Source organism: Mandrillus leucophaeus, unplaced genomic scaffold (assembly GCF_000951045.1).
Source record: "Mandrillus leucophaeus isolate KB7577 unplaced genomic scaffold, Mleu.le_1.0 Scaffold297, whole genome shotgun sequence".
Classification (NCBI taxonomy): domain Eukaryota; kingdom Metazoa; phylum Chordata; class Mammalia; order Primates; family Cercopithecidae; genus Mandrillus; species Mandrillus leucophaeus.
Genome location: NW_012103109.1, coordinates 1908191 through 1923235, shown reverse-complemented (window position 1 = coordinate 1923235; position 15045 = coordinate 1908191). Strand labels below are relative to the sequence as shown.

Genomic DNA, 15045 nt, shown 5'->3' with positions numbered 1-15045 from the left:
GCCACCACGCTCAGCTAATTTTTTTGTATTTTTAGTTGAGACAGGGTTTCACCATGTTGGCCAGGCTGGTCTTGAATTCTTGACCTCAGATGATCCACCCGCCTCAGCCTCCCAAAGTGCTAGGATTACAGACGTGAGCCACCATGCCCAGCTCACACATTTTTCTTATAATAATGGTATTATATTCTACAATAATATATCATGCACATTTTCCTGTATTATTAGTCTTCTATATTGTTTTTAATTGTTCCAGAGCATTCCATGGCATAAATGTACCATAATTTCACCAGTTCCCATTGTTGGACGTTTAGGTTGTCTCCAACGTTCCCACTATTGTAAGAGTACTGGGATAAACCTTCTGGCCTCTAACCATGGATGTGACATTCAAGCTTATTTTCTTGGTATACATTCGCAGAAGTGGAATGTCCGAGATCAAAGCCTGCAGCAATGAAGAATGAAGAATGTACCAATTAGCTCTTCCCTTAGGACCTCAAGCCTTAATTATTGTTGTGGGTTAGGTGTTACAGCCTGTTCTCTCTGTGCCCAAGATCTTGCAGGCATATTGCTTCATCCTGGAGAAGCTGCTGGAGAATGAGGAAACTCAAATTAATGGATTCTGCATCATTGAGAACTTCAAGGGCTTTACCATGCAGCAGGCTGCTAGTCTCCGCACTTCAGATCTCAGGAAGATGGTGGACATGCTCCAGGTGAGGCTTAGAGCTCTATACCACAGGAGCCTCCCACAGCTGGGGAGGCTGACAGGCTGGGCCTCCTTTCATGGTGCTTGCAGGGACCTGAGAATTTGGACCACCTCATGCCATAAAGAGCAGTGACAGTCACAGTCCCAACCACAAGCACTTGCATAGTGATTGACAGTTTGCCAAGTATTCACTTCCATTTTTCCATTGACTCCTTGAGAGCATTCTTTCCCTCCTTCCCTGCTTCATTTTTCAAACCTGGAAACGAAGGCTCAGAGATTTAAGTGACATCTCAAGGTCACACAGCAATCAAGTGGCAGAGGCCAGACTTGAACCTGCATCTTCTGACCTGTAATCCCATGTTGTCTGTCCACATATGTCGCACTGGCTCTCTTTGAATGTGGATTCACCCCGAGAAAGGGATATCACTAGCCCTCTGATAATTCACTCCTATATATGCTGACATGTCAGGAGTCCTTTCTTAGAGCCATCTTGGATCTGCTCTGCGTATTTGGGAAAGGAGGGGTGGGAGGTGGAGGTCGTGGGAGGGGCTGATGGACAATGAGGGATGATAAGAGTGTTCCTGTGGTTTGTAATAGTTTGCAGTCCCTTCGGCAGGCAAGTGGGTTTGAAAAAACTCACCAAAAGGCCAAGAAAGGCTACTTTCATTTCTTGACCTAATTCCTGGTTTTATTTGCATCAGCAGGGAGAGGGTTGGGTCATATGAATCTTGGGGCTTCCTCCCTGCAGTCTGGGCCACATTAAAGCCAGGGATCCCTAGTTGCTGGCCTGGAAATAGGACCTTCAGTGGGCCCTTCTCCAGGGCAGCCCTGTGATGTTGGACAAGTCTGTTCTATGCCATGAGGAGAGGCAGCAGGGATGAGTGGGAGCCTCAGAGGTCATCAGGGCCATGGGGAATGGGATGTCTCTCTGTCACTGCAGGATTCCTTCCCAGCCCGGTTCAAAGCCATCCACTTCATCCACCAGCCATGGTACTTCACCACGACCTACAATGTGGTCAAGCCCTTCTTGAAGAGCAAGCTGCTTGAGAGGGTGAGTACATGGGCCGCCCAGACAATGAGACAAGAGGGCCGAGGGTGGGGCCCCATCTGAGCCCTCCTCACACTCTACCATGGTCCTGAGCTACGTGGATCCCACTGACACCCAATATGGAGACCTGCGGAGAGGGGTGTCGCCAGGCAAAGATTGCACACGATGGGGCTTTGTCCTCCTGCCCCTTTCCTTCCTCAACCCTCATCCTTAGGGCACCTCCTCCTGCTCAGCTCTCTCTCTCCCTTGCTTCCCTGCAGGTCTTTGTCCACGGGGAGGACCTCTCTGGTTTCTACCAGGAGATTGATGAGAACATCCTGCCCTCTGACTTTGGGGGCACGCTGCCCAAGTATGATGGCAAAGCTGTTGCTGAGCAGCTCTTTGGCCCCCGGGCCCAAGCTGAGAACACAGCCTTCTGAAAACATCTCCTGCCAGCTGAACTGTAGTTAGAATGCCTGGGCCTCTCCTCAACTGTCCTGGACCCAAGGCTAGGAAAGGGCTGCTTGAGATGACTGTGGTCCCCCCTTAGACTCCCTAAGCCTGAGTGACCTCAGATGTCACCCTGTTCTCAAGGTGGGGGATGGGGAATAAAGGAGGGGGAATTCCTTTGAACAAGAAGAACTGGGGGTAGTTATATTTCCAGCTGCCCTTGAAGCTTTAAGACAGTGATTTTTGTGTGAGGTTGTATTTCGAAGACTCTAATTCGTTTTCTCAATCATTTCCTTTGTAACAGAGTTTTACGACTTAGAGTCTGTGAAAACAGGCAAGGAGCCTGGGTTAAAATATCCCCCACTCCTAGCAAAAATGCAATAAAAGAAGATAAAAGAGGGAGGACATATGTTCAAATGATTTGGCAAACACAGCAGTCCTGGTGGCCCCTAGGCAGGCGAGGGGTTTTCCACACAGAATTCCAGGGTGGAGGAGGCCTGGAAGTGGCTTCACTCAGGGGTGGCCTGCTCCCCTTGGTGAGGTACAGTCTGGCGTGTGTGGGATGGTCAGGAACTCGGACCTCTTTCCAGGGTGGCAGTCACGTTCCCTCCATGTGTCCGGGAGAGGGGGTCTCTCCAACAAACGCTGTCTCCTGCCGTCCCCTTGCCTGGATGGACGGCTCTACTTAGATTCATAGGTGGCATTTTCTCTGAGCTCACTCAGTCCTCAAGTTATAGAGTTAAAGCTCTCTTTTTGTCTTCACTCTCAAGCACTTTACAGTGATGAACTTACACTTTCCAAATCTGTGGGTTTTTTTGGTTTTTTTTTTTGAGACAGGGTCTCACTTGTCACCCAGGCTGGAGTGCAGTGGTGCTATCATAGTTCACTGCAACCTCAAACTCCTGGGCTCAGGCAAGCCTCCTGCCTCAGCCTGCTGAGTAGCTGGGACTACAGGCACATGCCACTGCACCCAACTAATTTTTTACATTTTTTTTTTTTTTTTGGTAGAGATAAGGCTCTGGCTGTACTGCCCAGGCTAGTCTTCAGCTCCTGGCTTCAAGCCATCCTTCCACCTCAGCCTCTCAAAGTGCTGGGATTGTAGTTGTGAGCCACCATGCCTGGCCCAAATCTGCATATTTTGACAAATACAAATGCTTTCCTTCTATGGAGTTGGCTTTCCTCAAGTGCTTGATGATTTTCGGGTGTGTGTTCATTTCTGTAGGTGAGAATCCCTGTTAGATGCCGTTTGCTGAGCATGCTGTTCCGTCTTGGGGAAGTGCTGGCTTCTTCTGGGCATGCGTCTCCTAAGCACTGACAGATACTTTTTCTAAGATGCTACACTCATTTTCCCACATGGAAGCAGACACTGGCTGGCTAGTGGCAGTAGGTGAGGCCTTGTTGTTCCCACCAAGGTGTCCCAGTCAATCAACCCAAGACTTGTCTGCTCTTGCCTGTAGGGTCACCTCCATTCTTTGTGGGTATGACGCACCCTAAGTGCTGCACCTACCTTTTGGGGCAGGATATTCCAACCATTTTCTGGACTATGGATTCAATTCAGTCCTGTCTGCTTTCAAACCTTTGGGAATTTCTCTGATCCACTGAGAGTTCTCTTTCTTGCTTTTCAGTGAGGCTGTGTACATGTTCATGTATATGTCAATGTATATATATGTGTGTGTGGGTATATGCACTTATTCCTTACATACTTTCTTTCACTACTAGGGTTTGTAGTGTATGCTCATTACCCAAGAAACTGCCTTCTTTATAACATTCACAGTCAACAATCCATGGTCATAAAATCCATGAAAATGAAAATGGTATTTACATAGGACTCCCAGGCTGGAGGAGGAATCATAGCAAATTATTATGGGCAGAAGGGTAGGACATCAACCAGTGAGGATTTTGTCCCAAAAGTTGAGGCTTCCTTTTTGCAAACCAAATCTCACATGGAACCTTGGTATTTAAACCTAAAAAGGGCAGGCATGTGGCTCATGCCTATAATCTCAGCACTTTGCGGGGCCGAGGCAGGAGGATGGCTTGAACTTGGGAGTTTGAGAACAACCTGGGCAACATGGTGAAACCCACCTCTACAAAAAATACACAAATTAGTTGGGCATGGTGGTGCACGTCTGTAGTCCCCACTACTCAGGAGGCTGAGGTGGGAGGATCACCTGAGCCCAGGAAGTCGAAGCTGCAGTTAGCCATGCACTCCAGCCACTGCACTCCAGCCTGGACAACAGAGGGACACCCTGTATCAACAAAACAAAACAACAGTACCAACTTAAAAGAGTGAAGCTGCTCTGGTAGAAGGGGCCTCACCCTGAGAGATCGCTTAGGAACATCTGGAGCTAAGAAGGTATTTCAAGTACGAGAACTGTCAATGGTGCTTTGGGGTCCTGTGAGAAAGGGATAGAGACTAGCGTTTGCCAAGGTGGAGGGCACTGGTGACCCACGTGGAGGTGTTGATGGAAGGAGGTGGTGATGAGGCTGAATTAAATAATTAAAAGGAATGGGTATTTTTGGTCAGGCATGGTGGCTCATGCCTGTAATCCCAGCACTTTGGGAGGCCAAGGTGGGCAGATCACTTGAGGTCAGGATTTGAGACCAGCTTGGCCAACATGGTGAAACCCCATCTCTACTAAAAATACAAAAATTAGCCAGGCGTGGTGACGGGGACCTGTAATCCCAGCTACTTGGGAGGCTGAGGCAAGAGAATCACTTGAACCCAGGAGGTGGAGGCTTCAGTGAGCCGAGATCACGCCATTGTACTCCAGCCTGGGCGACAGAGGGAAACTCTGTCTCAAAACCAGCAAACAAACAAAAACAACAACAAAAAAAATTAGCTGAGCTTGGTGGTGGGAACCTGTAATCCCAGCTACTTGGGAGACTGAGGCAGGAGAATTGCTTGAACCCGGGAGGCAGAGGTTGCAGTGAGCTGAGATCGTGCCACTGCACTCCAGCCTGGGTGACAGAGCGAGACTCCGTCTCAAAAAAGAAAGAAAGAAAAAAAGAATGGGTATCTTTTACATTTTCATGATATAGTTCTAATTGTTCCTCAAGACCTGGGTCCCAAATCTGAGGGAAACACTGGTTGATCCCTGTCCACTGACTCCCATCTTCCCCCCAGCCCCGAGATGCCAGGTGCCCTCCTGGACACAGCCCAGGCCCACTCTGAATTTGTGGCAGCTCTAAATATATAAATGAAATCAGGCACATGCTGAGCCGAAGACTCTTGGGGCAGCCTTAGCTCCTACTCAAACCCGAATGGGATGCTGGGGTCGTCCCTAAGGTCAGCAGGGCTTGGGCCTTAGCTCAAGGACCCCGTCTGATAAGAAAACTCAGTGGCTTTCTGAGGAAGAAGCCACAGGGTTGGGATCCCGTGAGCTGGCTCTGACTGTGTGCTCGCGCTGCCCCCTGCTGGCCGTGCCCTGACACTGCCCCTCCAGGGACAAACTGGGTAGGAGGGTTAGCTGGGTGGGCTGCGCCAGACCTTGCCCGAGGTTCCACTTTTGGGAAAACGTGTTTGAAGACCACCAATGTTAAAATCTGACGTGCTCAGCCTCACAAAATCCCAGCTGCCTATGTGTGTGATTCCTACAAATGGCCCCCACATTGTTGGAGAGAGACAATAAAATACTCTTTTGAAGGCCACCAGCTATGGGAAGGGGAACGACAAAATATGAATTTTATGACAACCATTTGGTGCCCATAACAACTTCCTTTCTGGCGACATCTGGTTTTTTTGTTTGTTTGTTTTTGTTTGTTTGTTTGTTTCTTTTTTTTTTTTTTTTGAGACAGAGTTTTGCTCTTGTTGCCCAGGCTGGAGTGCAATGGTGAGATCTCAGCTTACCACAACCTCCATCTCCTGGGTTCAAGCGATTCTCCTGCCTCAGTCTCCCAAATAGCTGGAATTACAGGCATGCACCACCATGCCCAGCTAATTTTGTATTTTTAGTAGAGACAGGGTTTCTCCGTGTTGGTCAGGCTGGTCTCAAACTCCTGACCTTAGGTGATCCTCCCGCCTCAGCCTCCCAAAGTGCTGGGATTACTGGCATGAGCCACCACGCCCAACCCTTTTTGGGGACATCTGGGATGAGGCAGAGATTCTGCCTCATCAAAGTAATTTGAGAGTTGGAAGGTTGCAGTGATGCATTTCTGCCATGCTAATTTGGTCGTTGGGAGAATGCAGACAGCAGAGTCTGGAGGCAATTTCAGCTGTGGGTGGAGGTCTCAGGAAGGAAACTGGCGCCAGCTTCAGAGAGCCTCTCAATGAGATTGGCCACTGCCTCGGGTTTACCCAGGGGAAAGTGGAGGAGTTTAGTGCTGCCTGGGGGCATGGCAAAGCCTTACTGGGAAGCATACTTTTCTCTTAATTCAAGCTAGCAGGGAAAGAGGTGAAGTGGACCACTGTGGATCCTACTTTTTTTTTTTTTTTTTTTTTTTTTTTTTTTTTTTTTTTTGGAGACGGACTCTCACTCTGTCACCCAGGCTGGAGTGCAGTGGTGTGATCTTGGCTCACTGCAACCTCTGCCTCCCAGCTTAAAGCGATTCTCCTGCCTCAGCCTCCCGAGTAGCTCGGATTACAGGTGCATGCCACCACACCTGGCCAATTTTTGTATTTTTAGTAGAGGCGGGGTTTCACCATGTTGGCCAGGCTGGTGTCGAGCTCCTGACCTCAGGTGATCCATCCTCCTCAGCCTCCCAAAGTGCTGGGATTACAGGTGTGAGCCACCATGCCTGGCCTCTGATCCCACTTTCTGTTGGGGGCTTGGCTCTGGAGTTTAGGAAGCTCAGAAGTGTCAGATCTGGAAGCCTGTGGGATCTCCTGGAGCCTCACTATTCAAAGGGTGGTCCAAGGAGGGCTGGACCTTAGAGCTCCCAAGCTCCAAGGCCATATCTCAGACATGCTGCATCAGAATCTGCATTTTTAACAAGACCCTCAGGGGACTGCACATTAAACAACCAATCAGGCCAGACACAGTGCCTCACACCTGTAAGCCCAACACTTTGGGAGGCTGAGGCAGGAGGATTGCTTGAAGCCAGGAGTTCAATACCAGCCTGAGCAACACAGCAAGACTCTGTTCCTATAAAAAAAAATCAGCCAAATGCAGTGTAGTTTTAGCTACTAGAGGCTGAGGCAGGAGGATCTCAAGTCTGGGAGTTCAAAGCTGCCTGAGCCATGATCACACTACTGCTCTCCTATTAATGGGTAACAGAGTGAGACCCTGAGAGAGGGGGGAGAGAGAGAGAGAGAGAGAGAGAGAGAGAGAAGGCAATCAATGCTTACAAAACAGTGGTTGTCTACCTCCCTGCAGGTGTCTGAAATGTGCACTGCCTAAACCCTGTATGTTGACATATGGAGGTGAGGATATGGAGGAACCCACTCTAGTAAGTATTCATATCTGTGGGTTTAAAGGCAAACTTTGCACGTGAGCAGAGAACAGAGAAGAAGGCTGCAGGAGCCCTGTGGGAAGACTGCAGCTGATAGGCTAAATGTCCCAGAACTTTTTCCGCTGTGGGGCTGTGCCCGGAAGTTGCCTTGCCAGTAGGCAGGACACGTAGTACACCTTGATTTCTCAAGGTGGCCACATATGAAGAAGGAAGAGACAAAGATAAGGGTTTGAAGGTGCACACAACGTGGCTCTTCAGCACTTCTGAGCCCAGGAATGTTTTTGGAAACTATAACCAGGCCAGGCTCCACTTTCCTCCAAGTCCATCAGTTAGATACCTTGGTGTGGAGCTGGACCACGTCAGACACTTTTCTAACAGTTTCTACCTTGGAGATGACGTATGAGTGGCAACCAAACAGATAAAGCCAAAACCACTGTCCAAAGTAACAACGGCACTCTGAAAAATATCATCTGAACCTCTCAATTATCCTGAGGTAGGCATTTTTAGTATAATTATTCCCGTAGGAAAATAAATAAATAAATAAATAAATAAATAAATAAATAAATAAATAAATAAATAAATAGAGGTTAAATTCTGCTTAGGATCAAAGAGCTAGAAATGGTGAGGATGGGACCCTGACCCAGCACCTCTGGCTCCAAATCTCTTTGGCTCTGTTACCACTCATGCTTTGTCTCCAATGTTTGTTTTATTTATTTCTGGGGGTGGGAGAGGTGCAGGTAGGAGAAGGGAGAAGAAACAATGAAATGAGAATTTCATATATTTCAGGTTAATTTCACCAACTATCATCAGATGATGAGGAAATGACTTTAAGAGGAAACCGGCCGGGCGCGGTGGCTCAAGCCTGTAATCCCAGCACTTCGGGAGGCCGAGACGGGCGGATCACAAGGTCAGGAGATCGAGACCATCCTGGCTAACATGGTGAAACCCCGTCTCTACTAAAAAATACAAAAAACTAGCCGGGCGCCGTGGTGGGCGCCTGTAGTCCCAGCTACTCGGGAGGCTGAGGCAGGAAAATGGCGTAAACCCGGGAGGCGGAGCTTGCAGTGAGCTGAGATCCGGCCACTGCACTCCAGCCTGGGCGACAGAGCGAGACTCCATCTCAAAAAAAAAAAAAAAAAAAAGAGGAAACCAGTCGTTAGTAGAGATGCTGGGGTAAATGTGGTAGGCAGCATTAATCAAAAGGAAGGTGTGGGTGACACAAAGCCACATGGAGAGAGGTGTTTAATTTAGCCCCTTTGGGGAGGGGTTCACCAGTCCGAGGCCAAATTGCCTGTCATGTCTTTCAACCACTCCGATACAGGGCAGCACTTTCATGGAACTCCCTCTAAAGATACCCAAGAGAGAAGTGAGGAGGGGAGGCTGTCATATGAAGGGCCATCCAGTTAGGTGTTTCATCTTCACCAAGGGAAAGTACTCTCCATAGGACTAGAGCAGAGAGCCCTGTTAATGAAAGGTAAAATAAAAAATAGCATGACTGGGGCAGTGAGTGAGGTGTCACTGAGCACAAATGCTGTACGGCTGCCTCAGGAGAGGGCAGCTGTGTGCTACTGGTCCTGCCTGACCACACTGGCATGCAGCTGGCACTGACCGGCCTAATGCCCTGGACCTGAAATCTCTTCCATGTAGTCTTTCCATAGGTAGTATTCTTTGCAAGCTGGTTTTCTTGGGCCAAAATAGTCTGGCTATTTTGTGGGGGATATGAATTGAGGGGAAGCTTGCTTACCAGAGAGGAATGAAGTTTGAAATTTGGCACTGGGCATTTTTAGGTCTTGTTAATGCACAACTTCTAAAGCTAACACTCTCCACCCTGCCTAACTTGACAAAGGTTTTGTGTGGCCGAGGAGGGAAGGGAGCTGTGAGTGTCTCTTGGGGTTGGTACAACCCTCCTGGCTGAGCCAGTGCTTGGTCCTGGGAGACCTTAGCTTGGGTTCAGACAGATTCAAGTAAGAAACCACCACCAGCACCCAACCAACCCAATATAATCTTAACTTGGGAAATGTTCACTTAGTTTTTTTTTTTTTTTTTTTTTTTTTTGAGATGGGAGTTTCACTCTTGTGCCCAGGCTGCAGTGCAGTGGCGCGATCTTGGCTCACCACAACCACCGCCTCATGGGTTCAAGTGATTCTCCTGCCTCAGCCTCCCGAGTAGCTGGGATTATAGGCATGTGCCACCACGCCCAGCTAATTTTGTATTTTTAGTAGAGACAGGGTTTCTCCATGTTGGTCAGGCTGGTCTTGAACTCCCGACCTCAGGTTCGCCTCAGACCTGCCTCGGTCTCCCAAAGTGCTGGGATTACAGGCGTGAGCCACCGCACCCGTCCTCACCTAGTCTTTTCAAAGAACATTATTGGAAAAGCCTACAAATCACACATGGCAAGCACCATTTACACCTTGCCTTGCATTTTGTCTTCATGATTCACTTTTAAGAAATGATTAAAACACTGAGGCTGGGCATGGTGGCTCACAGCTATAATTCCAACACTTTGGTAGGCCAAGGCGGGAGGACTGCTTGAACTTAAGTTTGAGACCAGCCTGGGCAACACAGCAAAAAACTAAAAACTAAAAAATTAGCCAGGTACAGTAGCAAGTCCCTGTAGTCCCAGCTACTCGGGAGGCTAAGGCAGGAGGATTGCTTGAGCCCAGGAGGTCAAGGCTGCAGTGAGCTGTGATCATGCCACTGCACTCCAGCCTGGGCTACAGAGCAAGAATCTGTCTCTAAAAAATAAAAAAGTAGAAAACAGATACTTCACTTATTTTAGTTCTTGGCTTTCTTGCCTGGAGAAGATGGGGTTGTGAAGATGCTTGTGGCCCTGTCAAGGTTTTGGTATTTGTTTGCGAAGATGGACTAACATCAATTGTGGTGCAAAAATGGGGTTTTGTGTATTTCCATTAATCTCATACTTTGGTGAAGACACAGGAAGAATCCTTTCAGATGGAAAACTGCCACTATACAAAGGACACATAGCCACACCACATTTTTAGTCTTTATTTTTTAAGTAAATTCCATTGAATCAAATATAACAAAATTACAGTTTTTGTTTGTAATGATCTTTGTTCACCACCACACAATCATAGTAGAATCGAAAGGAATATGAGAACATAAAATGATCAAGGACATCATTGTTTAGTATAATTTCTTATTAAAGGTAAATATCCCCATATTTAGAAAAAATTGCATTGCTAGTTGCAAATCTTAAACACCTCAATGCTGAAGGATCCTGTATTTCCCCCCCAAAGATCCAGCAGCACAGAGGCTTTTAGAACACAAACTCAAAAATATAATATTTTCAGGGCAGCATTTTAAGTTTCAGAAACCCAAACAAAACAAAACAAAACAAAATCAGAATTAGGAATGTGAAAGTGATGGTTCTCAAAAAGTCAATCTGGAAGCAGATCTGCCAACATAAGAATGTGGTTGAACAGAGTCTAACCAGGAAAAGGAGAGATGCAAACTCACTCCCCCTCCCCCCTCGCCATCGTCCCGCGCCCCCAGCGAGCAAACCGCCTCCCTGCTCTGTGCTGTCTCTCGGATGGCGTCCACCTCCGGGGCCATGGCGAAGCACGAGCAGATCCCGGTCCTCGACCTGCCCACAGACCTCAAATTCAAAGGCCCCTTCACAGATGTAGTCACTATAAATCTTAAATTGCAAAATCCATCGGATAGAAAAGTGTGTTTCAAAGTGAAGACTACAGCGCCTCACCGGTACTGTGTGAGGCCCAACAGTGGAATTATTGACCCAGGGTCAACTGTGACTGTTTCAGTAATGCTACAGCCCTTTGACTATGATCCGAATGAAAAGAGTAAACACAAGTGTATGGTACAATTTTTGCTCCACTGAACACTTCAGATATGGAAGTTGTGTGGAAAGAGGCAAAACCTGACGAATTAATGGATTCCAAATTGAGATGTGTATTTGAAATGCCCAATGAAAATGATAAATTGAATGACATGGAACCTAGCAAAGCTGTTCCACTGAATGCATCTGAACAAGATGGACCCATGCCAAAACCACACAGTGTTTCACTTAATGACACCACAACAAGGAAACTAACAGAAGAGTGTAAAAGACTTCAGGGAGAAATGATGAAGCTATCAGAAGAAAATCGACACCTGAGAGATGAAGGTTTAAGGCTCAGAAAGGTAGCACATTCGGATAGACCTGGATCAACCTCAACTGCATCCTTCAGAGATGTCACCAGTCCTCTTCCTTCACTTCTTGTTGTAATTGCAGCCATTTTCATTGGATTCTTTGTTTTTTGGAGACGGAGTCTCACTCTTGTCCCCCAGGCTGGAGTGCAGTGGCATGATCTCGGCTCACTGCAACCTGTCTCCTGGGTTCAAGCAATTCTCCCACCTCAGCCTCCCTAGTAGCTGGGATTACAGGCGCCCACCACCACACCCAGCTAATTTTTGCATTTTTAGTAGAGACAGGGTTTCACCATGTTGGCCAGGTTGGTCTCGAACTCCTAACCTCAGGCGATCCACCCACCTTGGCCTCCAAAGTGCTGGGATTACAGGCGGGAGCCACCATGCCCGGCCTTCACTGGATTCTTTCTAGTGAAATTCATCTTGTAGAGTGAAGCATACAAAGTGCTATTTCTTTTTTTTTTTCTTGACCAGAAAAAGATTCGTTTACCTACCATTTCATTGGTAGTATGGCCTGCGGTGACCATTTTCTTTTGTGTGTGTACAGCGCCATATAGGCTTTGCGTTTAATGATCTCTTATGGTTAGAAAACACAATAAAAACAAACTGTTTGGCTACTGGACAAATTGTATATTACCAGATCATCACTAGCAGGTTTCAGTTGCACATTCAATCCTTTATGAAATTCATAAAGAATTGTTCTGGGAAGTGGGGAGCGCCTCTGCCCAGCCCCCATCCCATCTGGGAAGTAAGAAGCCTTTCTGCTTGGCCGCCCACCCTCTGGGAAGTGAGGAGCACTTCTGCCAGGCCCCTGCCCCATCTGGGAAGTGAGGAGGGCCTCTTCCTGGGGACTGCCCATCTGGGAAGTGAGAAGCGCGCCTGTCTGGCCGCCCACCCTCTGGGAAGTGAGCAGCGCTCTTCCTGGCTGGCTGCCCACCCTCTGGGAAGCAAGGAGCGCCTCTGCCCAGCTGTCCCACCATCTTGGAAGTGAGGCACACCTCTGCCCGGCCCCTGCCCTGTCTGGGAAGTGAGGAGTGTCTCTGTCCGGCCACTGTACCTTCTGGGAAGTGAGGAATGCCTCTGCCTGGCCACCCACCATCTGGAAAGTGAGGCACGCCTCTGCCTGGCTGTTGCACTGTCTGGGAAGTGAGGAGCGTCTCTGCCTGGCTGTTGCACTGTCTGGGAAGTGAGGTGCGTCTCTGCCTGGCTGTTGCACTGTCTGGGAAGTGAGGTGCGTCTCTGCCTGGCTGCTGCCCCGTCTGGGAAGTGAGGAGCGCCTCTGCCCGGCTGCTGTACAACCCTCCAAGTGTGAAGTGACAGCCTTATGTGTGATCTTTTTGCTCTCCCCAAGTTTGCATTTTCGACATTAATAGTAGTTTACTTTTTAAATAAAAGTTTTAAATTGGAGAATAAAAAAAAACTAACTTCAGCTTCTTATTATTGGAGATGCATGAAAGCTCTACCCACATACATGCTAGGAAAAACAGTTCAGAAAACACGGGGGACTGACTCTTCCAAAAGAAGCAGCTGTCTACTCTGCGGCCTACTTCCAAGGGCCACTGTAAGAGGAAGCCTGGGCTGCAGCATTCGGAGGTAGCAGCAGCACAGACGGGAAGGAAGCAGGCCTTGCCTTGTGTGGCATTCCAGTTCCCTCTGTCAGCAGGGGCCAGATCCCCCTTCCTTAGCTTCAACTACAATTTGGCAAAAGCAATTCTAGGGTAACTGGGGGCAGTAGGGGCGTGAGGGGTTTACTTCCCTCTGCTTAGATAACAGAGGTAGAAGAAACGCTTTCCATCAATTGCTTGGCCTCTAAATGCCACAGGCAGGCTACTTTTCATGGCTTTTCAAAGCATCCAAGCAATCCAAAGTGGCTTTGAACAGCAAAGTAAGGCCAAGAAGGGTAAAAAGGGGCCAGAGCTGAGGTGTTTGGGCCAGTTCTGGATCACTCATATTGTTGAGGGAGGGATGGGAGCATAAGATAACAAGGAGCCTCAGTCCACTTGAGGAAATTCTCTGGTTTTGCTGCAGTTTCGCTTCAAACTTCCACAGCAGAAGAATTTGAATTCTAATGCCACAATATTGTTGTAATACCAGGGATTCTCTAGAGGCAAGTTAAGGCTTTCTGGGCAAAGAAAACAATTCCAGATGATATTGTGACAGAATGCTACAGTGAAATGCTTCTTAATGACTCTCCTGTCCTGCCTAAAGGACAAAGACCTATGAGTGACTTCAACTTGACGTGATGTTTCAGTGATCTTTACTTCAGCTCTAAGTCGGAATCAATGGCACAGGGAAAGAAAAGCCTCTTACATCTCAGACATCTGCTTGCCGAGCAAACACAAACAAGAACACGTGTATTGTTTCTCAGGAGCTGGCAAAATAGATCTCAAGCCACACAGTTACAAAGAGAGCTCTCATTCAGATGCCGGGCATAGAAGCTCAGCTATCCAGAAAGTTCAGCTTTAATGAAGACTGTAGTTTTAGAATGAAAGCCTGAGCAGGAAGGATTTCTGCCCTGGGAATTCTCAATGCTCTGCCTGAGTCACACTGGAGGATGGAGATAGGCTCCTCATTCCAGCGGCCAGCACCTGCCACAGTCACAAGACCACCCTCAGAATAGCAAGGATCTTACGATGACAATGGGGACTCTGAAGAGAAGCCAGTCAAAGACACAGGGCTTTGGACAAGATCAAGGGTCTTCACCAGGAAAGCTTAATGCAGAAGCCCCTCCCTCCAAGTCCCCTCAGCATGAGCCTTGAGCCTTGACATAGTTGTTTCCACCTGCAAGGGCTGGAGAAGCCAAGTTCACACTGATGTTCAGCAATGTTCAAGCAAATGATGTGTAAGTAGATTAAATGGTCTTAGAGATGGTCTAAGAGGAGGGAACAGGCTCAGAGAGGTGAGGTGATTTGCCCATGATCCAATGTGAATTAGAGACCATTAGGACAAGAACTCAGGTATATTTCCACTCTTATGGTGACTCATAAGGTTCCCAGTAAGCGTAAAATGCTGCAGAGAGGAGAATATTGCAACCAACAGCTTTCTGCTTTCACTCTGCTCTGGAATCATTCGTGTAAACTCACAGCAGGAAAAGATAACAGTTTTCTTCAAGTCTGTTAAACTCACTTCTAACATAAAAACATTAAAGAAACTTGACACAATTTTTTGAGTCAGTTAAACCTAAGTTGACTGGAATCAGTTACTTGTAAGTATCTTCAAATTGCTTATGAGACACGGAGTACTACAGGAGAGATGTGGGTGCTTCTCCCCATTGGTTTTTAACACATTATTCCTGCAGTGGAATTGTCCGGTT

General features: G+C 47.7%; 2 protein-coding genes across 2 annotated transcripts in view; both read left to right on the top strand.

The window, feature by feature from the left end:
- The window catches only part of RLBP1 (retinaldehyde binding protein 1), an 11926-nt gene extending 9344 nt beyond the window's left edge, over positions 1–2582 (top strand). Inside the window, exons 7-9 of the mRNA XM_011986315.1 lie at positions 549–707; positions 1641–1751; positions 2009–2582. Coding sequence (XP_011841705.1) covers positions 549–707; positions 1641–1751; positions 2009–2167 — 429 coding nt within the window. The 3' untranslated portion in view covers positions 2168–2582. The remainder of the gene's footprint in view (positions 1–548; positions 708–1640; positions 1752–2008) is intronic.
- Positions 2583–10787: 8205 nt separating this feature from the next.
- On the top strand, positions 10788–12096 carry LOC105544059 (vesicle-associated membrane protein-associated protein A-like). The gene is given in 2 exon segments (XM_011986314.1): positions 10788–11401; positions 11404–12096. Coding segments are annotated over 2 exon segments (837 nt in total). The 5' UTR covers positions 10788–11115; the 3' UTR covers positions 11955–12096.
- The last annotated feature ends 2949 nt before the right edge of the window (positions 12097–15045 follow it).